We start from the raw sequence: 21,288 nt of genomic DNA, 5'->3' as shown, positions 1-21,288 counted from the left end.
CTCTTATCAGTGCTATGGGGTGAAAATTCATATCCTTACTCTTGAACTGAGCAAACTGAAGCTCGGAGAGGTTACATGAACTATTCGAGGTCACCCAGTTGGTGAAATGACAGAGCCAGGAACCAAGCTCAGGATTCCCGGTCCAGCCTGTGGAAGATAAGCATCAGGGCTAGAGAAGAGCTACAGCTGGACATGGTGGGGTATAGCGGCAACATGGTAGGGGGACTGCAGTGTGGCATGGTGAAGGCATGGTTGGGGTTGGGGCATCAAAAGGGGCATGGTGGGGGTGCCAGGGTGGGTCAGTCGGCTAAGCCTCTGACTCTTGATTTTGGATGAAGTCATGATCTCAGCCTTGTGAGATCAAGCCCCACATCAGGCACCTGTGCTGGGTGTGGAGCTCGCTTAAGAGTCTCTCTCTGCCCCTACCCCCTCTAAAGAAAAGGGGGTGCTGGTGGAGCAGCACGAAGGGGCACCGTGGAGGGCATGGCAGAGGCATTCTTGGTTCCTTAGTGTGCAGAAGGATCATGACAAAATGTTTTTCTTTACCCTCTGCAACTCATGGGTTATGGAATTTTTTATACTATTAAATTTTCCTTTTCAGTGTCTCAGGCCAATATCCCAAAACTAACAAATTCAGAGCTGTGGCGTTGCTACTGAGAAGACCTCAGCTGTGGGGCCTTTGCTTCCTGAAGCCTCAGTTTTCTCATCTGAGAAAATGGGTCCAGGCCTCTGGGGGGATAGGCCACTGAGAGGCCCAAGTGAAATCATAGGCAGCCTGTCCTTTAGAGGCTGTAAAAGGCTTTACTATAGCTGCTGTTTTTCACATTTTATCTTTTAAAAAACACCCATGGGTGCTGGGCAGAAGGCAGGGTGGGCTTCTGGGAGCCTGGGGGTGGTGCTGAGGGGGGGATGTGGGTGACAGCTCTTCCTTCCCCCCTGCCTGGGCTCGGCCTGGCCTTCCCCCACCTTCAGCCCAGAGCCAGTTTCTAGGCAACGGGATGGATGCAGGGATGGTTCGGAGGGGAGAGAGCTATAAATAGGGAAGGGAGAAAACAAAAATAAAGTTCCAGAGAAAGCTGTGGAGCCAGATTACTAGGGGTGGGGGTTGGGAGACTGGGAGGAAGACAGGCAAATGGGAGGAACACCAGGACAGCCCTCAGCCCTTGTCAGGGGAAGAGCACAATTTTCAGATGAGCCAGCCAGCAAAGGCCCGCCAGGGCTGACATGGGGGGGGGGGGGGGCGATGCAAGGGTGGGGGCGGGGCCTTGAGTGCCCAGCTGAGCAGAATGGGGTGATAAGAAATCACTTGTGGTTGGAGAACAAGGGAAATATCAGTGGAGGAAAGGCTTTCGACAGGCGCAGTTGAGGGCAGCTACCCAGGTGGAAGAAAGAGCAGGGGCAGAAGATGGGAAGGTGAGGTGGGGCTGGACCCACAGACTGGGGAGGCTGGACCCGGCTCAGCCTCACTGACTGTCTGCCTGCCATGGACACAGACACAGAGAGGTGGTCCTTTCTGCTCCTGCAGTGCTCTTCTCCCCAGATCTTCCCATGTGAACCCCCCTTTTGTTCAGGTTTCTGCTTCAACCTCACCTCCTCAACCAGACCTGACCCGACCACCCCAATTTAATACTGGTCACCACCTTCTCCTTGTCATCGTCTCTCACATCACTGTTTTCTGTTGGTCACGGAACTCCAGATTATCTTGTTCCAAGTATTTGCTGACCCGTGGGATGTCCTGTCACAGCTGTTGCCTGCAGCCCCTCGCGTCTCAGACACGGCAGGCATCATCGAAGGACTAAATAATCGCACACAACACACTTGGGCAACATCCACAGACACGCATGGACACAGATACACCTGCATCACCCACAGCTCAGCCCTCCCCTCCTCGCTTGCAGCGCCCATGAAATTGCATGTCTGTGATTTCTGTGCTGCAACCACTTCCAAGTTTCCCTATGGTAGGTGTTCTTTGTCTCTCTCAGAGCAAGTCCGTTTTTGGAAAATTCCGAAGGAGGTGAGCTTCAGACTCAGAGATGGGGCTGAAATGTGGTCTTTGTCACTTCCCCAGCAATGTGACCCAGAGCAGGCAACTTCGCCCCTCTGGCCTCCATTCTCTCCTCCATAAGTTGGGGAGTTAGAATAACAAGGAATCCTTGAGGATGGTTTCAAATAAAATTAATGGAGTCAAGTGTTGGATGCTGGGGACCTACTGGGCACTTGAGAAATGGCTTCATCCTTTCATAAGAGAGGAACCCATGAGCTGGTCTTCTCACAAGTGTACCCAGAGTCAGGAGTGCCGTGTGACACAGGGCTGGCATCTTCCAAGGATGCGTCTGGGCCTGTGCCTGGAATGCATTTAAAGTGACCCTGGCAGATGAGATCATTGGTCTCTGAGCAGGAAACCAGGTGCGTGGCTTGGCACCCAGGAAGGAAGAATAAACCTCCCCACAAGCCAGATGGTGAACCTGGTTTCAGCATCCAAAAATGGAAATCAGGTGCTGGTAGTGGGAGGGGAGGTGGCAAACTCAAATTCTTTACCAGCCAGGTAGTTCATAAAAATGAGGGAAGTGGATGAGATGAAGACGAGAGGAAGGGAAAGGGGCTGTCCCTAACTGGAATCAAATGAGAAAAATTTAAACTTTGGGCTAGCACAAACATCCCTTCAGGCCAAATTTAACACGAAGGCCACGACTTTGCAATCCCCGCGATGTGTGGGTTTGTAAATAGGGTCTTAATTCAGTCAAAAGGGATCTGAGATCCCGGCACCTGCACGCTGAATCAGAGGATCTGAACCCACCGGTTTGTTCTCTACACGCACGTCTGCCAGCTGCCTCCTACTTCCGGAAATAATGGCTTGCACACTGCAGGCCAAGGTGACCCGAGTGGACCGGCCTCCTGCAGCGTTCAAGGCCTACCCGGTCCTGGCACCATCTCTCGCCCCCAACGACTTAGGGAAGGACGAAGCGCTAACACCCGGGGGTTGATTAAATGGAGCAAGCTCCTTCCGGCCCTGGGGCTGAAGGGCGAAACAGGGCTAAAGTCGGAAAGGAGGTCGCACCCGGGAGAAAAAGGGTGACGTCTTGCACAGACTTGGTGGGGGCCCTTGCGGCAAAGCAGAGCGGGGCTTCCGCATGAGCGGGGGTGGGGCCTCGTACAAGCCTGGTTAGAGAGCCGCTGCGGCAAACGAGGCCAGAGCGCCGCACCGACGGGGGCGGGGCTTGCCACTAGCGGGGGAGGAGCTTCGGCGTGGGGCTCCTCGAAGCTGAGCAGAGTAGCGCCTTCGCCCTGCCGGAGGCGGGGCCTTTGCGCCTCACCGCGGCGTCTCCGCCCCCTTCTTCCCCACACCTAGTTGGTGTTGGGGGCCCTCTAGTGCTGATCCTTATCTGCTCAGGGCTCCGGACCGGCTTCCCAGCTTTCTGAGGACCCTTGCCCACCTCTGCGGAGACCGCAAACCTCCGAGGGCCTTTCCGAGAGGGATGGAGCGCCGGTTGCCAGCGCTCTGCCTCCTTCTGGGGCAACTGTCCATTCCCCTTGCCCTTGGATGGGTCTTTCTGCGTTGGTCAGTCGTGCGCAGGGCTGAGCGCCTGTAAACGTTCTGCCTGAGCGTAAAAGGCTCTTTCAGTGCCCGCGCTGCTGGTTTCCGAGGGCTCCTCCGCAGCGCGCGTAACTGAGTGCGCGCGCGAGTCCGCACGTGCCGGTCAGCAGGCGTGCATGCGTGTCTGCACGTGTGCCCCTGCCAGGGTGCGTACACTCAGGCGCGCGCGCCAGGACCAGTGTACGCGCACACATGTCTGCGTGTGCGTTGTCATCCGCGACCCTGCTTTGCGTGTACAGAGAGGTGTGCGCCCGTCCACCCTGCGCTGCGGTGGCGAGGGGCTTCCTTGGCGCTTTACAGTCCAGCAGGTGGCGCCCGAGGCCACCTTCACGCCTCCCAGCCAACCGCGATTCCCAGTCTGGGTAGACCCTCTCCCCTGCGTCAACCCGGGCGGGGTGGGGTGGGGGAGGACAGGAGATGGAGAAATTGAGGCCCGAGGTAGTCAGTCTTGTACCTGGGCTGAAGGTGCCAGGCACCAAAGAGCGGAGTGGAGTAGTCTGGGGTGTGGAAGCCCGCCGGCCGCCCCCACCTACCGCCCAACCCTGCCTTGCCCGAGCGGCGGCGGCTACAGACAGATTGGCTTTATTCGTGGACACGCGGAGCGGGGAGACACCCGGGCCCGCCCACCCAGGACACGCTCACACGGGGGTTGGGAGACTCTCCATGCCACAATCACGACACACGACGCCCGCGTTCGGACTGGGCTGGCTGAGGGAGGGGGCATGGCACAGCCTGGCTCCTGGTTTGGCTAAAAAAAAAAAGGGTTCTTGGGGTCGTTGTGGGAGTGGGGTGGGAGGCTCTGGGGCTGCCCGGGGGACCCTCAGAGAGCCTCTGTTGGGAGTGTGTGGGGGGAGCCGTCGGTTTCCGATCTTCTTTTAAAAATACATAGAACATGCTACATCCGCGCAGACATTGGACGGGGTGGGGCGGGGAGGAGGCAACATAGGTGGGGCGAAGCTACCAGCCACGGCCGCAGCCCCCGCCCTGCCCAGGCCCCAGGGATCCACGCGAGCGGGTAGGACAGACAGATGGACAGACATCAACACAGGCTCCAAGGGGTCCGCTTGGAGCAAAGGAAGATCTTGTGTTTCGGGGGAAGGGGTAGAAGGACAGCCCTGGTTCTGGGGGACGGGGCAGGGGACAGGGGAGGGATTGTGCTGCTGGTGGGGGGCCGTCCTGGGCCCTTACGCCTCTGGCTCATACTCCTGATACTCCTCCTGCATCAGAGGGATGGGGGTGGAGTGGGGAAGAGCAAAAGAGGAAGGAGTTGGAGACCAAGTGGCCAGGTTCTGGCCCCGAGACTCCTCCCCCTCAAGGAGGAACAGTGCAAGCCCCTCTCCCTGGGCAGGGGAAGAACCTGGAAGTTAGGGACAGCTGGGACTTCCCTGGGCAGGGGCGCCTGAGCCCCAGTGCTTGGCCCCATCTGTCCTCCCTCTCTGCTGCCACCTCCTAGGGCCTGGGTTCTAGAAAAGGGAGTGTGAAGTTTCCTGGCCCAATCCTATCCTCTCAGGGACTTCCCACCCCAGCTGGGAATGGTGGCAATCTTCTGGGATGCCCAAAGCCCCACCCAGCCCTGCCACCACTCACCTGGGGCGGTTCCTCATAACTCTCGCCTTCTGGCTCCATCAGGGGCTCGATCAGCGGCTCCTCAGCAGCTTCCTGGGCCACTTCCTCTGGCTGCCGGCAGAGAAGGGACAGGGCCATGAGGGCAGCTGGGAGATGCTCCCCCAAATTCCTTCCCTGGGAAGATTTTTTGGCTGATTGGGGGAAGGCTAGGCTTTGTTGGCTGTACAACCAGAATTTTTAATTCAATTGTTTATTTGGAGTGCCTTGGAAGTGGACTAAGGCATGAGGGGTGAAATCCCCCTAGATCACCATGAAGCTGGGAGTGGTGAGAAGAAGGGGCTCTCCATACCCCTCTCCCCAGTGCCTGGTAGCCTACTGCACTTCCATCATTTGGACTGGATTGGATGGGGAGATAGACAGTATACCCCATCACCGACTTATCCTTACCTGCCTTGTGTTAGGCTCTGCTGAGCATCAGGACCCCAGAGAGAACCCTGGAGGCTCCTCTGGGCTGGAGGGAGATGGAAGCTCTGAGACAGGGCCAGGCAGGAGCTTGGAGCCATTCCCCTGCCACCTTCCACCCATCCCTCCCCCAGGGTCCTATGTGGCCTGGTTTCTTCAGCTGTTGCTATTTTAAGATAAGCTGGAAGCAACAGCTCATGGTGTTGCTTGGATGTGTGAGCTAAGACTCTCCCCTCCCCCCTGCATCTGCTGCCCAGACGGGTGCAGACCAGCAGGCACACAAGCAGGGGGGCTGCCAGACACATGGCCAGCCACCTGTGCGTGAGCACACGTGTGTGCCCAAACACGAGACAGAGCTGGCTGCACACGCCCACCCACAATCACCTGGGGTCCATGCACAGTTGCCCACGGCCACATGTGGGTGGCACACTCCTGGACCCCACGGAGGGGAGAACCTGTAGGTAGGAGGTTATACCACCTCCCCGTTCCCCACATATAACCACTGTCCCTCCCTATTGGGCAGAGATAAGAATCCCAGGAGCCAGGAGGGCTGGCCTAGGGAAGGCTTGCCTGACCCCCATCCAGGTAGCTTTAGTTCCTTCACGTGGCCAGTGGAGGTGGGCCCCATGGGCACCCAAGTTTACAGCTACTGCCCTGGCTCATTTTCCCCAGCGGATGGATGGGTATATCAAGGCCTAGGAGGTGGGTAAATTGGAAGGTTACCCCAAGTCACCCAGTATTAAAAATTCCAGCTGGAACTCATTGCTTGGCAACAACACACACGTCCAGCAGCAGCAGAACGGAGGTGGGCAGTATGGCCCATCAGGGATGGATAGCACACAGCGAGAGCGGAGAAGGGCCGCACCTGCCACACGCAGCTGAATTGCTGCCCAGTTGAGCACAAGCAGCCAGGAGAAGAGCGTGTGCTTTGTGATAACGTGGAAATGGGTTAAAAATACCCAACTCATCTGTGTTGACAGAAGTCAAGGAGCAATGACCCTTGGTGGGGGAGGCAGGGCCAGGACCAAGGGAAGGTGAATAAGGCACTTACGGTACACATTTAAGAAGGCCCCCACGCTTAGGGCCATGCACATGAGACCCCAGAGTTGGTGTCCCCCTCAAATTTTGGGCCCCAGTATCCTCCCTCATCTTACCCTTGTCTTGGTCCCAGGGGTCAGGGACTGGAAGAAGGCCTAAGGCAGGCTTCTGAGGGGCTGATGTCCTGTGTCTTAATGTGAGTGCTGGTTACATGGGGGGCTCGCTCTGTGAAAAAATACTGGGGCTGTGTGCTTTTTGTATGTATGTTGTACTTCAATAAAAAGTTTACTTTAAAAACATCCCAGCCCAGCCACTCACTAGCTCAGGTCAGTCACTTTACCTCTGGACTCAGCTGCCTTAGATGGGAAATGCGATGGTGCTGTCTGCTCTGTAGGGGGACAGGGAGGGTTGCATGGTAAGGCACCGAAGCAGGCTGGGAGGTGGGGACACTCGGAAATGTGCACCCTGGGCTTGCGCGGGTTCCGCATGCTTGGTAGCCCCAAAGGGCTGCTGTTTAAATAGTAAGTCCATGGTCCTGAGCTCCCTTGTGAGCAGAGGCTTGGGGTGTCAGAAGTGCTGGTAGGAAGGAGGAGGCCTGAGAGAAATGGTACTGGGCAAAGGCCCCTCGAGGCTGAGAGCTCAGGCTCAGTTCTGTCTTTCTCTGCACCCCAGCTCCCAGCACGGACCCTGGCCCTGGGTCGGCTACCAGCAATTTCACTGCAGTAAACCTGAGCTTCTCCCAAGTACCTTCTTAGAGAGGCAGGCAAGTCACTTCACCTCTCTGGGCTTCCGCTCCTTCTACTGTAAAATGGACATGCTGTAGTGCCTTCTTCTCAGAGAATATAAAGATTCAGTGAGTTACTCCAGGTACTGAGTCTAGAACCCTACCTGCCCACATAAGAGATCGGTGAACAGAAGGGATCCTTGGAACAAGAATATATGGAGAGTCACACATACACGGGACCTAAGCCAGAACTTCCGAGTCAAGCCCTACACCAGCGACAGGTGAAAGGATCAATGTGTAAAGGCCTGTGATGAAGGGTGGTCCTTGGACCCGCAGTACCAGCATCACTCAGGCATCTGTTTGAAATGCAAACTCTCAGGTCCCACCTCAGACCTGCTGAATCAGAAATTCTAGGGAGATGGTGGATGGTCTGTATTTTAACCTGGCCTCCTGCTGATTTTGATGCACACAGAAGTTTTGAGGACCTCTGATAAATACCTAGTGTGCATAAAAGCCCTATTGCATTCATCTTCTGTCTTATAGGCAAAGAAGCAGGCTCAGAGAGGTGATGGACTCTGCCCAGGGTCACAGAGTCAGGACGTAGTGGAGGTGGCACTTGAATCCAGCTCTGGCGTTTCAGAGTTCACAGGTCTTATGCTAGAGTGGGTCCCAATGAAAGTGTCTTCCTTCATGCATGTGGCGGTACTGTTCTCCTGCTGCACAAGTGTGCGATGGACAACTCAGCCCTCCCCCGTGGCCCACACTCGTTCATGCCTGCCTCAGGGTCTTTACCAATGCTGTCCTACTGCCTGAAATACAATTCTCACAAGGCTCACCTCATCCCTTGGGGGTCAGCTCAAATGTCACTCATCAGAGAAGCCCTCCCAACTACAGTAGTCCCTTTACGCCTTAACTCTCTATCATATCACCTCGGCCTTTTCTTCATAGCACTTAGCCCCGTCTAAAACCATCTCATTCATTGGTTATCTGTCTTCTTCCACTATAGCATCTGCTCCCTGAACATAGGAACTTATTCGCCATAGCAACTTCTAGAATAATTCCTCTCTGGTATGGATACTTGTTGAAGACAAGAAAGAACAAACAATCCGTGACATGCAGACGTGGCCCAAAGTGGTCCAGGTCACATTCAGAAGCAGGATACATGTATACAGCCAGACTTGGGGGCACAGTCACAGGGACTACCGCATCCCTACCCGCCCTGCAAACTCATTCTGAGCCAAGTCTAGCAGAGCTCCGTAGAACGTGAGGCCAGGTGTGCCTCCAGCTGGCTGGGGCATGTTTATGGTGTGCCTGGCACGTGTGTGCATACATGCGTGGGTGTGTGCATGTGCGTGTGTATGGCGAGAGGACAGCTCACCTTCAGATCAGCGGGGAATTCCTCCTTCTTCACCAGGCCCGTGGCTGCCGCAATGTTCCCAGCCCCGGAGAACACGGCTCCTCCCAGATGGGACGCCTGCTCCTTGGTTTTTTCAGCCACTGGAGCAGGGAGACGATTGGGGAAGGGGGTTGGGGGCCCAGGTAAAGCAGAAAGAAATGTGTCTCTCTCCAACATGGTGTTCCAGCTGGCCTCCCTCAAGGGGCACACTCTCAGGAATCCTTGGGGGTGCCCTCTTCTACCACCACCCCTCCCCCCACCCTCCAGATCCCGGCCAGATCCCAGGCCCGAGGTGAGGGAAGGGAGCTGTGCCAGGGCTGGGCTGGTACCTGAGGCCACTCCTTGCACCACCCCCTCTCGAGTCTTGCTTCCTGCAGGGACAAAAAGGAGCACACATCAGGACTCTGAGCTGAGGGAACAGAGCCTCTGGCAAGTGTGGTGGTTAATGGAGTGGGCAGAGGGACCCAGTCGGCAGTGGGCATCCTGGCCCCATCACAGATCCCGCAGATGCCCCCCACTCATCACAGCACTGAGCCCTCCACACCTACTTCTTGAGGACTTCGAGTTCTCCCCCACCGCCGGCCCCTCCTCCACCTGAAATGATCTCCCATGCCTTCTGGGGGGACGCTGCCTGGAAGCCAACAGAGCTCAAAGCGCATTCCTTTACCTCTCAGCCCCCGGTGAGCAGGTGAGGGTGGGAGTTGGGGTGGAGCCGGGTGGGGGGGCGTAGTGGTGTGTATTTGTAAAGGTTCCTCTGGTGCCCTTGATGCCTGACTGCCCACATCCCGCCTATGGACCCTCACACCCACCAGCCCCCACTCCATTTCTTCTAAAGTCTCTTCTAACTGGGGTGTGAGTTCCTTCTTCTGGCCAAATTGAGGAGCTTCTCAACTATGTGATGGGTCCGAGGGTGCCTGACACCCATGGCACTGGCTGGGTCTTGTCAGGAGGGTAACTGCTGGGAGAGGCAAGATGGTCTGATCCAAGGTGGGCGGGGAGGTGGGCAGGAGCCTTCAGGGTAGTGGGGAGTCTCTTATTCTGGGGATGTAGCAACACAGACAACAGCTGGTAGACCCTGAAATGGGTAATGGGTGTCTGGGAGGGCTGAGGCTAGTGGAAGCAGAGGACAGAATGGGAAGGCAGGAATGCCCCGCTCTGGCCAGCCAGACGGAGACAGTGGGGGGGGGGTGTGCTGCATTGCACCCCGTCATTCCTCCCACAAACATTTGTTGGCGCCTGCTCTGTGCCAGGTCCTAGGCCAAAGGCTCACCATCAGATGGGGTAAGAGAAGAGCAGATTTGGTGCCCTGGACCTCAAGTAGTGGGGTAAGGACTTCCATCCAGCCTCCAAGGGGTACGTGGTAGGGGAGGGGCACTGCCTGGGCCTTGACAAATGGGGAGCAGGGGGATATGCAGAAAGGAGACTGGGGAGGGTATCTCAGGCACAGGAAACCACCCACATAGGGCACAGAGAGGTGTCCTTTCCGGGCCTGCACAGAGCCCAGCAGTGCTATCTGTGTGCCTGGAGAGATGGACACACGGACTGAGGCAGGACCAAGAACGGTGTTGAGTTACAGACTGCAGGAAGCTGAGGCTTTAATGTGTAGGAACTGGGGGCCATTGGGGGTTCCTGGGCAGGCGGAAGAGCAGGAGGTACCAAACTAAGGGGAAGGGGGTGCTTCGAGTCTGTTAGCAGGGAGACCGAGCTGGGTGCCAGGGATACATAGGAGCGAAAGGGTAGCCGGTAGCCAGATACATAGGAGGAGGGCGGCCAGAGCTGGGGCCTGGCAGGTGTGGGCTCAAGCCTCCAACTTATCTCCATCACCTGTGCCCTAGTTCCAGTCACCCTCATCTGCTGGCTACACTATCCTCCACCAGGCCTCCCTGCATTTGGTCTCTCTGCAGAGACCCAAGGAAACTTTCTACACTGGAGTCAGATCATGTCAGTCCCTAGCTTACAATCTCTCCTGGCAGGTCAAATTGATCCTTTGGCCTGGGCAACAAGGCCCCCTTGTGAGCTGCCACTCGCCCGTTTTTTTCTGATCTCAACCCCCAGCACTGCTTCCTGCCCTCTGCTCTCTGGTCCTGTCTCCTTCAGCCCTTTTCTGCTTCCTCCAACTCCCCTCCTCCAGCCACCTTCTTATTCTTTGGGGTTCAGCTCAAATGCTAGCCTCTATGATTACGCTACTGCAGTGGTCCCCACCCAGCCACTGGATGTCAGATCCCACGACTGGAGTGCTCTGTATCACTAGCAGGAGAGTCGGCACCTACTAGCGTGTTAGTAGTAAGAAGTCGGTATTTTTCAAATTGCCACAATCCCAAATCTGCCACAACCACGGGCAAATTAACCAGCCCTCTTCCGCCCACACAAAGGATCATTCTGCCTACTACACACCGGTAAGCCCTGAATCACCACGGAAATTCAGTAATCGTCAGTTTGGGGCCTTGCATCCCCTTATGCAAATGACCCTGCGGGCTCCCTCTCCTCTCACATTTAGGAGAGATTTTATTCCCTCGGCCTTTCTCTTCACACAGCTGGAAGCGGCAAGGGGGAGGGACCCAGAGGCAGTGATGGAGCTCCTGGCATCGGGAGGCAGGAAGACCCTAACGGCGGCTCTGAGGTGGACCTTGCAGGAGAGGAGGGCTAAGGGGCAGCCCCAATAACACAGGGGCTCTGGAGTCCATAAGGCTTGGCTCCAACTCCAGCTTCTGGTTTCAGCCCTGTGTGACCTTGAGCACTGTAGTTAAACCTCTGGGAACCCCACTTTTCTTGGTCTGCAGAATGGGCGAGGGGCATGATGTGCCTTAATGGATGTATGGCATTTCCCACGGTGCTCAGCAGAGAGTAAGTGCTAAACACCAGGAACTAGTAATCATGTGAGTAAGAAAAAGGCTGTCTGTTTTGACCCATGCACCTGTCCCTGGCCTTTGAGCTGAACCCCACCCTCCCCAACTCTTCCCTTCATTTTCCTCTCCCCATAGGTCTCATCACTGACCCAGGCTTCCTTCCGCTGGCTGTGTCCCGAGTGACCCCTACTGACCCCGCCTCATCTGCTGACTCATATTCTCCCGCTCAGACCCCTCCGTGGACAGTGGACAACTCCCTCCCTCCAAGGACACTGGCCCCACTCCCTCAAAGGACCCCCAAACCCCGCAGAGCCCCGGAAGCCTTGCCCCTTGCCCACCGACGTAGAGGACGCCCTCCTTGGTCTTCTCCGCGGCCTCGGTGACCCCCTGCTTGGTTTTCTCCGCGGCGGCCACGACGCCCTCCTTGGCCATGGACAGGCCCTTCATGAACACGTCCATCCTGGCGGCCTGGGGAGGGCGAACACACCGGCACGGGTGCGCTGGCCCCGCACCCTCACCCCAGTCCTTCCCCGGGGACGCTGGTTACCCCCCACTTCGCTCCTGAGACCCGGCGCCCTTCCAGGCCGGCCCCCTCCTTGTCAGACCCCCTCCCCAGCGGGAGGCCATAGGGCCGCGACAAGTCCCGGCGTCCTTGAAACCCGGGGACGCGGGAGGAGCCACTGCCTCGGTTATTCGGGGCATTGCAACCTGCAGCCCCGCGCAGTCGGGGTGCTGGGCTCGGCGTGAAGTCTGGGGGTCTGCCTGTATACACGACAGAGTCACACGACCATACACACAAACATTCTCCACCGACACGCTCACGTGCACATACAGGACACGCAGACGTTCAAACGCGCACGGACGCCTTGACACACAGGAACACACGGGCGTGGAAGCACATCCACACGGCCACCCAGCCAGTTGCGGGCACAGGGCAGCAGTCACACAAACACCCCAGGGCGCACACCGACACGAACCTACCGGAACCCTCTCTCCGTTCTCGCGCGGGTTCCCCGTCTCCGCTCCCAGCCGCTTCCCCATCCCGCCCAGTCCCCTCTCTTTCCCCAGCCCCTTCCCGGACCCCGGCGTCCGGAGCGCGGCCGCCTCACCTGGAAGCTGGGCCCGGGCTGGGGATGGAGGAGCTGCTGCGGCTGCGGCGAGCGGACGCAGGGGCTCGGCTAGGCCGATCTGGGGTGGGCTTGGGGCGGATGGGGGAATCGGGGCCTCGCCAAGTGCCCAGGTTGGTCAGCAGCAGGCGGGGCGCGGGCCCTGAGCCGGGGCGCAGCGATGCCCGGGCCTTCGGTGCGTCGCCAGCCGCGGATCGCGCCTTGCGCCCTGCGGGACCGCACGCTCAGGCTCCGGTTCCGGCTCGGGCTCCCGCTCGGGTGCTGCGGCAGCTCTGAGCTCAGCGCCCCCTCTGGCGGCCGCGCCGCCCCCTCAGCCTGACTGACAGGGGGCGGGGAGGGTGACATCTCCGCGGAGCCCGCTAGCCTCCCGGGGCCGGCCCCCGATGCGCCGCTGGAGACCTCTGGGCGTCAGATCCGCATCCAGCCCCCGAGAGCCTAATCGGGTGGGGGAGACTATGGAGAGCGCCAAGAGTAGGGAAGACATACTGTCTGCAGTTGGCTTTGGGGTTCAAATGGGTTTGAATCTCAGGGGTGCTTCTTATTAACTGTGGGACCTTGGGCTACTCAGCCTTCCTATCTGAACGCCAGTTTCTTTTCCGGGAAAATAATAGATGACTCGCTCAATGAATGTTGATTGAACGTTTAGACAGATGCTAGGCAGGTTTGAGGCTGGGGACAGTGGAAAAGGAAACCAAGGTCCCTGCCAGTGGGGAGTTTACAATGATGTGTTTGTGTCTGTGCAGAAATGGGAAAACAAACGTGTCAGCACTTAAACCTAACAAGGTTGTTTCAGCTTGTGAGCAATGTTATGAAGATAATGGAATGGTGATGTAACAGAATGACTAGAGGAGGGTGCTTGAGACAGAGTGGCCAGGGAAGGCCAGTGGGAGCAGAGACCCCAGAGAGGCATCCGGGCCAATATGGGGAAGATCCATAGGGAGGCAGCTGCACATACAAAGGTCCTGAGACAGGACTGTGCTTAGGAACAGATAAAAGGAAGTACAGCTGGATAGCCAGGCAAGACCATTTTTTGGTGTGTGGTTATGATGGGGATTGTCAAATGGCCATAGAATGCCAGGCACACATAGGTCCTCAGTTGGAGCAACGACAGAATTATGCCCAAGAAATTATGGGATCCCAGAGGAAGAGGACTGCAAAAGATCAGGGGAATCAGGAAAGTCTGAACAGAGGAGGTGACCTCTGTGCTAGGTTTCATGGGAGAGATAAGTTTTTACCTGAAAGACAGGCTGAAATGGCATTTTAGGCTATGGGTATAGCATGGGCAAAGGCACTGTGGTTGGAAATTCAGGGTGGGTAAATGATAGGGGATGAGGTGAGGGGGCAGCCAGACGGTGCAAGGGCCTGGGAGGGAAAGTGTTCATAGGCCACTGATAGAGCTGCAAATTGGTGCATGGTTTTTGGAAGGCAGTCTGCCAATGTTTACCAAAAACATAAATGCATGCTCCTTTTGAGCCAACAGTTCTCATTCCAAGAATTCATTCCTTGGATCTGCTCACACAAGCGCACAAAGACATTTGTATAAGGATGTTCACTACAGCACTGAAAATGCAAATGTCCATCTGTAGGGGTCTGGCTAGTTAATTGTGAGACATCTGTCCAGTGAAAGGATGAGCAGGACCCATGTGTACTGACATGGGAGTGTATGGAGAAATGGTGTGAAGTGAGAGAGGGAAGTACTAAACTGTAATGTGGGGAACCAGTCAGTTTTGATACATAGACACACATAGTTACATAAGACCTCTTATACATACATATATACATTCTTACATCTAGACATACAAAGATCATGCCAGCAGGGACTTCCAAAATAGGGTTACAGCAGTTGCCCCTGGCAAATGGGGCTGAGAGCACTCAAGGAGGGAAGATTTTTTACATTTTATCACCTTCCTTCTTATGCTTTTTGGTTATTTTACTTTAAATGGTATTTTATTTTTATTTATTCATTTTAAAAGATTTTATTTATTTGTTTGACAGAGAGATCACAGGTAGGCAGAGAGGCAGCCGGGGGTGGGGGGGTAAGCAGGCTAAAAGCTAGCATGGGTGGTGTCTGTCATTATTTTTGGCTTCTCAGCATTGGAACTGTCCCCTTCTTATGTTTGGGGGATCCCCCATATTCTGAGGCAGGGCCCACCTCTCCCTCTGGGAGCTGACAGTGCTTTCTTAGCCTTCCTCAAAGCCCTAACATGTGACCTCAGCCCCAGACTTGAACCTGAATTAGCAGGGAAGGAGGGTTCTCAGCTCTGGCGAGGACTGGTGGTGTTGGTGGTGGCAGGTCCTACCAGGGACCATGGACAGCAGTGATACTGCTTCTGGGTGGATCCAGCACCAACAGCGCAACACGTTGTCCATGCCCAGCGGTAGCATCGGGAGAGCCTTCTAGAGTCGCTTGGCAGTGTGATGTGGAGCACTAATCCAGGATGTGCAGTCTTCAAGGGGGACTCTCTGGCCTTCCTGGAGAGTTTCTGAGCTGCCCAGTATTGGATAATAAAATCCTTATCTACTTAAATTAGCCAGAAACGATTTTTGCAACTCTCGACTAAGAACCCCAGAATGTCAAAATAGAGATGAAGAAGCAAAGAGGAGGGGGTGGGGAGAGAGAAAGACCACACAAAGGTTGTTGTATTTCTGTCATAGGAACGGGGAGGTCGCTGAAGGATTTTAAGCACCAGGGAGACAAATGAGATTTGCATTTTGTAGGACCATATGGAGGTGAACTGTTTGAGGGTCTGGGACACAGCAAGATCATGAGAAAGCTGGGGCAGAATCCATCAGGACTGATGGTGGAGCCCGAGCCAGAAAAGCCTCAGGGAGGCTGGAATAGGTTTGGAGGGACAGTTGGGTGTTGTTCAGGAGGTAACCTATTATGTGTTGGGGAAGAGGCAGAGGGATGAGTTGAGGGAAGATTCCCAGGTTTCTGGCTTGGACAGCAGGTGAGAGATGCTGTTGCAAAATGAATTAGACATTGAGGTGGCTCAAGACCTGTCGTTTAAGTGTCTGCCTTCAGCTCAGGTCATGATCTCAGGGTCCTGGGATCTCAGCCCTGCATTGGGCTCCCTGTTCGGCAGGAAGCCTGCTTCTCCCTCTCCCTCTGCCTGCTGTTCCGCATGCTTGCGCTCTCCTCTGTCAAATAAATAAATAAAATCTGGGGGCGCCTGGGTGGCTCAGCGGGTTAAAGCCTCTGCCTTCGGCTCAGGTCATGATCCCGGAGTCCTGGGATCGAGCCCCGCATCGGGCTCTCTGCTTGGCTGGGAGCCTGCTTCCTCCTCTCTCTCTCTCTGCTTGCCTCTCTGCCTACTTGTAGTCTCTATCTGTCAAAAAAATAAATCTTTAAAGAAAAAATAAATAAATAAATAAAATCTGAAAGAAAGAAAGAAGAAACAAACATAGAGGAGATGAGGCAGCTTCCAGGATTGGGGGCGGAGGGGGCGCAGGCGATGGAGAGCTTGTTTGAGGCCTAATAGAGCTTACTGTGCCGTGCCTGATAGACAAACTGAAGGAGATATCCAGCAGATGGACATCTGAGCTGGAGCTCAGGGCATCACTCGGGACCGGCTGCAGGTATCTATTTGGGCCACTGTATTTGGAATTCTTTAATGTGTGGCTTTCTTAAGCAGAGAGATACCTTGATTTGTAGAAGTTGCCACATCCGTGGTGTGAATTCTCTCTTTGTGATTGAGTTCACTGTCAATGTGATGTCACAGAGCGAGAACTGGGAAGAGATGGGCCACAGTATGGCCTTTTACAGTATTTTCACCATACAGATAAATTGATAAGAACAATCTTAAAAGCATTGATAATAAAATAACTAGGAAGCTATGTTTTGAGCATTTATCATCTGTTTTAAACATAATTTATATAACCATAAGCTTATATAATTTAATTTTTGATAATGACCTCAACACCTGGCTCACAAACTCCTGAAACTATAATAATTGCTCTCATGAGCTGGTCCAAGGCAGCCTGGTATCCCACCGGATTTGGAGTCATTAGCATGCAGGTAGTAGCTAGAGACAAGGGGGGGATGGACGCAGTTGCCCAGGAGAACATAGAGAGTGACAAGGAGAGGGTCCAGAACAGAATCCTGAGGTGCTGCAAACTTCATGTGTGACCAGAAGCAGAGGACCTGGCTAAGAGACTGAGAAGGAGCAGCACAGGGAGGAGGAGAAGCTGGAAAGATTGGTAGCCGGGAAACCAAGGGGATGAGAGGACAGCTGGTTAAATGCTACAGAGGGGCCAAAGCAACGATGAGCGATGAGCCCTGAGATTCACAGCAAGTGGGCCGTCAGGGACATTAATAGTAGCATAGGGGTTATGGGAGCCCAGGAAGGAAGGGGCACCTCCAGAAAGCCTCCAGGAGAAAGTGATATTCAGGCTGGGTTTTGAAAGATGAGAAGGACCTCACAAGTGATGCTGAACATTCTTGGCAGAAGATTCAACAGGTGAAAAAGTCCAGGGTCCAAAGGGAGCAAAAGACAGGGTTACATTGTGAATCAGACAGGCAGTTCATCTGGCTGCTAATACAGAAGCTTAGGCAAAGCAGGTTTTTATTCCTTCACTTAAAGAAGCCCAGTGGTAGGCAGGCCACAGTTGGTTTGATGACTGCACATTCCTCAGGAATCTAAACTCCCACCTTCCTGTGCCACCATTCTTAGTACATGAATTCTACCTTCAAGGTTATCTCATGGTCCAAGACAGCTGTCGCAGCTCCAGCCATCATATCTATGCAGAAGGCAGGAGGAGAGGAAGTAGGTAAAAGGGCAGCTGCCAGTTGTCTGTCTCTTTCCCAAGGAGTTTTCAGAAGCTAACAACTTCGGCATGCTTCCAGGCTATGCCTTGCTTTAGGGAGGCTGGAAATGTGTGGCTGGGCCTATGACTTCCCAGAATCAAAGTATGAGATGGGGAGCATGGTTATGGAGAAGGCCACTAGCATCGTTGTCGCTATTTCTTTTTGCACCCAACTTTTTTATTTTGAAAAACTTCAGACCTAGAGAAAATTTGCGAGGAGCATGCTACAGTGAATAAAATCTCCAGAAGAGTTGCAATATTAATATAATGAATACCAGAATATTCTCCAGCTGGATTCACCAAGTGTTAACATCTGCTACATCTTTCTTTGACTCTCTATGTACTGTCTCCAGAAAGAAGGTGGCGTGGCCACTGGGCCGCCACTTTCCAGCACAAGGGATTCTTCACCCTGTGTCACACTGTGGCCCACCTCCTCCCCCTCTCCCCTTTAGGGTACAGAATGGCAGAGCCCAGGCCCCAGGCCTCCTTCTGACCAGGCCCTGATCCTGTGAGTTCTCTGGGACCTCGCCTCGGTTCCATTTTCTCTCCCCCAGGAAAATGGGGCTCTCCATTCCTCTCTTCCCTTTCCTCTTCCTAAGAATGTACTGAGAATGGTTGCAGAAGCTTGGGGGAGAGAGGGGTGGAGAATGTGGGGAGGGGTTGGGAGAAAATCCCCAGGGGAACAGCTGGAGCGGCTGGAGCGGCAGGCTCTTAAGAGGATCACGGAGATCCTGGTGATCCCAGCCCTGCCTGGGTTTTTTGAAAATCCAGCTGGGTCTTTGTAACTCTGTATGTGGTGCCTGACAGTGTGATTAAACATTTATCAACATTCCTGCTGTCCGGAGGCCTCAGGTTGGGGAGGAAGGCCGGCAGGCAGGGTGGGAGCTGAATGATGCTCATCGCAGACCTACCACGTCCCAGGCATGGTCTCCATTATATCATTAATCCCTAAAATCAATCCTGGAAAACAGGCATTTTCAGTCCCCTCCCCCGCTTACAGATGAGGGAGCCAACACCCAAAGAGGGGAAGTCATATAACCCGCCATTGGTATCTATTCTTTCCAGTCAGTTTCTCCTGAGTGCCTTCCAGGTGCCAGGCCCTGTTCTAGTACCAGAGATATAGCAGAAAACAAGACCATGAAGTCCTTGCTCTTCTAAAACTGAAATTCTAGTAGGAAGCAACTGACAGCCAATGAACTCGTGACCAGGTGAGATGTTTTAGATGGTGCTGCTCGTGTCCAAATCAGTGATGTCCACTTGCTAAATCTGAAGGTCAACTCTCCCTCCTCACTTAGTCCTCCGAGGCCTTGCTAAGAGCTCCAGGTACTAGAGAGCACAGCTGTGAGTGGTTCTTCTGTTCTAGTAGAGGAAGGCAGACGAGTAAAATAAGTAAGGAAAATACATGGTGTATTAGGAGGAGCTACACGGGGAGGCCCTCTTTGAGAAGGCAACATTTGAGCCCAGCCCAGAAGGACAAGAAGTCAGTCCCGCAAAGATTTGGACAGCAAATGGCAAGTGCAAAGGCCCTGAGGTAAGAGCCAGTCTGGCCTGTTGGAGGCTCGGTGTGCTTGGGGCACTGTGAGGCTGGATCATGCAGAAACCTACAGGCCCACAACCTGGACTTTGGGTCAAAATCTGGGTGTCCTGGAGGGTTTTAAACAGAGGACTTAAGTGATCAGATTAATATTTTAAATGAGTCCTCTGAGGCAAGTGGAGAATGTTCTGTAAGGAGGAGGAAGTCAAAGTAAGGAGAGCGTTAGGAGAGACTTGGGCAGTGGCCCAGGCCAGAGATGGCAGGCTTGCCTAGAGTGGGGGCAGTGGGGGCGTAAGAAGAATGGGCAGATTCAAGATATTTTCGGAATAGTATGGTAGGACAGGGTTGCAGGAGCCCACTGTGCAGAAGTCCTCCATAGATAGACTTGGGAGGGCTTTGAGTAGGGACTAGGACCCCATAGGTCAGAGGTTTACTCCTAGGGTCTTTCCTTAGTGATCTAACTCCACAGTCCACACACTGTCCCATGCAGGAAGATGTGGAAGAAGGTGGGAAGGGGCAGTGCAGCTGGCAGGGGCATTCCATGCCAGGCTCTGGGCCAGGACTCTAAGGCAGCTAAGACCATGCCTGGCACTCAGGGAAGGTCCTTTTTCCTTTTTTCTCCATCGAATATAGATTCATGATCTCTCCCCAACCCTGTTCAAAATTCTTGGACACTCTTCCAATCAAGAGGTGGGATTATGTCCCCGTCTTTGAATGTGGGCCCTGGGACACTAATAGAATACAGCGGACACAATGCCATGCCAGGTTTTGGGCCCAAGCCTTAAGAAGCTGGCAGCTCTTGCTTCCTGTCTCTTGGGATGCTGCTTCTGGGAACCTAGCCACCATGTCGTGAGGAGGCCAACCAGCCACATGGAGAGGTACATAGAGCTGTCCCAGCCAACACTCCCAGCTGAGGGTCCAGCTGACTGCTGGCATCAACTGTCCCAGGGAGGGACCAGATGACTCTAGCCCCAGCCGTAAGCCACTCTGACTGACAGCACTTTGGAGCAGAGGTGAGTTGTCCCTAGTGAGCACAACCTGAACTGTAGATTGGTGAGCAAAACAGAGGACTGTTGCTGTTTTAAGCCATTAAGTTTCGGGTGGCTTGTGATGTGGCAACAGGTAGTTGGGACACTGTGGCCCACCTCTCCAGAGCCAATCCATCACCAGAGGCTAGAGAGTCTTCCTTCCAAACACTTCTGACATCTGTCATGTTCTCTCCACCTTCCCTGTCACCAGATCTGTCACCTGGACAACTATATTAGCAACCGAATAGATCTCTTCCCCTGAACTCTCGGTACCACAGAGTCTGTTTCCTGCAGAGAAGCCCAAAGAACGTGCTGGAAAGCCCATCTGATTACCTCCCCAGCCCATCTGTATCCATTTGAAGTCCTCAGTGGCTCTCCATTTTCCTAAGATCAAGACCTACTAGCCTTTCCTCCTTTGGGTAAGAGCCACACTGGTGTTTCTTTTTTTCCTTCAGTGCCCCATGTTCCCTTTGCCCCTGGGCCTTTGCACATGCTGCTCCCAGTCCCTGAGATGCCCTTGTCCACTCACCTAGTTAACTCTTGTTCATGCCTTAGGTATCAACGCAAACATCACCTCATTCTGAACTGCCTCCAAGCTAGTGGTTCTCAAAATGGGCTTCTTGACCAGCATCCTCAGGGAGCTTGTTAGAAATGCCAGTTCTATCAGATTCTGAGGGCAGGGCCCAGCAGCCTGTTTAACAAGGCCAGCAGGTGGTTCTGATCTGTGCACTGGAGAACTGCCCCTCGAAAGCCCCCAGTTCAGGTCATGGACTTATCTTTCCCCATCTGCGAATTCCCTTTCTTCCAAGGTCTAAACTGTGACTACACAGGTGTTTGTGAGAGTCCCTGCTCTCAGGCTCCCCCAATAGAGCAGAGCACAGGAGTTACTCAGTTTTGACCCCTCAGTGCCTCCCGGCACCCAGCCCCATGCCTGGCCTGTACCTGGAGCTTAGGGCATGTGGGTTGGAGAGAGATTGACTGTCAGCCTCCAGGTGGTCAAGGGCTTCCCTGGGTGTAGGGGGAGTAGACTAGTCTCTTTATAGATCTCAGACCCTAGAAGTAGCTAAGAGGAGGGTGAAAAATTTGGGGAGCCCTCAGCTCCTGCAGAAAAGAGTGTTGTTGAGAAGGAAGGGGAAGGGTAGCCAGAGCCAGAGCTTTTCCTTCTT

At 54.4% G+C, this 21,288-nt stretch overlaps 1 protein-coding gene across 1 annotated transcript; it reads right to left on the bottom strand.

Annotated features, from left to right (window-relative positions):
* Nucleotides 1–4,161: 4,161 nt before the first annotated feature.
* On the bottom strand, nucleotides 4,162–13,047 carry SNCB (synuclein beta). Its single transcript, XM_045998850.1, has 6 exons — nucleotides 12,737–13,047; nucleotides 11,966–12,095; nucleotides 9,111–9,152; nucleotides 8,764–8,882; nucleotides 5,183–5,272; nucleotides 4,162–4,812 (listed from the first exon to the last, which is right to left on the bottom strand). Exons 2-6 carry the CDS (start codon nucleotides 12,084–12,086, stop codon nucleotides 4,780–4,782), a joined length of 405 nt encoding a protein of 134 aa, XP_045854806.1. The 5' UTR covers nucleotides 12,087–12,095; nucleotides 12,737–13,047; the 3' UTR covers nucleotides 4,162–4,779.
* Nucleotides 13,048–21,288: the final 8,241 nt, after the last annotated feature.

This window comes from Meles meles, chromosome 3, assembly GCF_922984935.1.
Source record: "Meles meles chromosome 3, mMelMel3.1 paternal haplotype, whole genome shotgun sequence".
Taxonomy (NCBI): domain Eukaryota; kingdom Metazoa; phylum Chordata; class Mammalia; order Carnivora; family Mustelidae; genus Meles; species Meles meles.
Note: the sequence above shows the minus strand (reverse complement) of the source record. Positions and strands in the feature narration are given on the sequence as shown.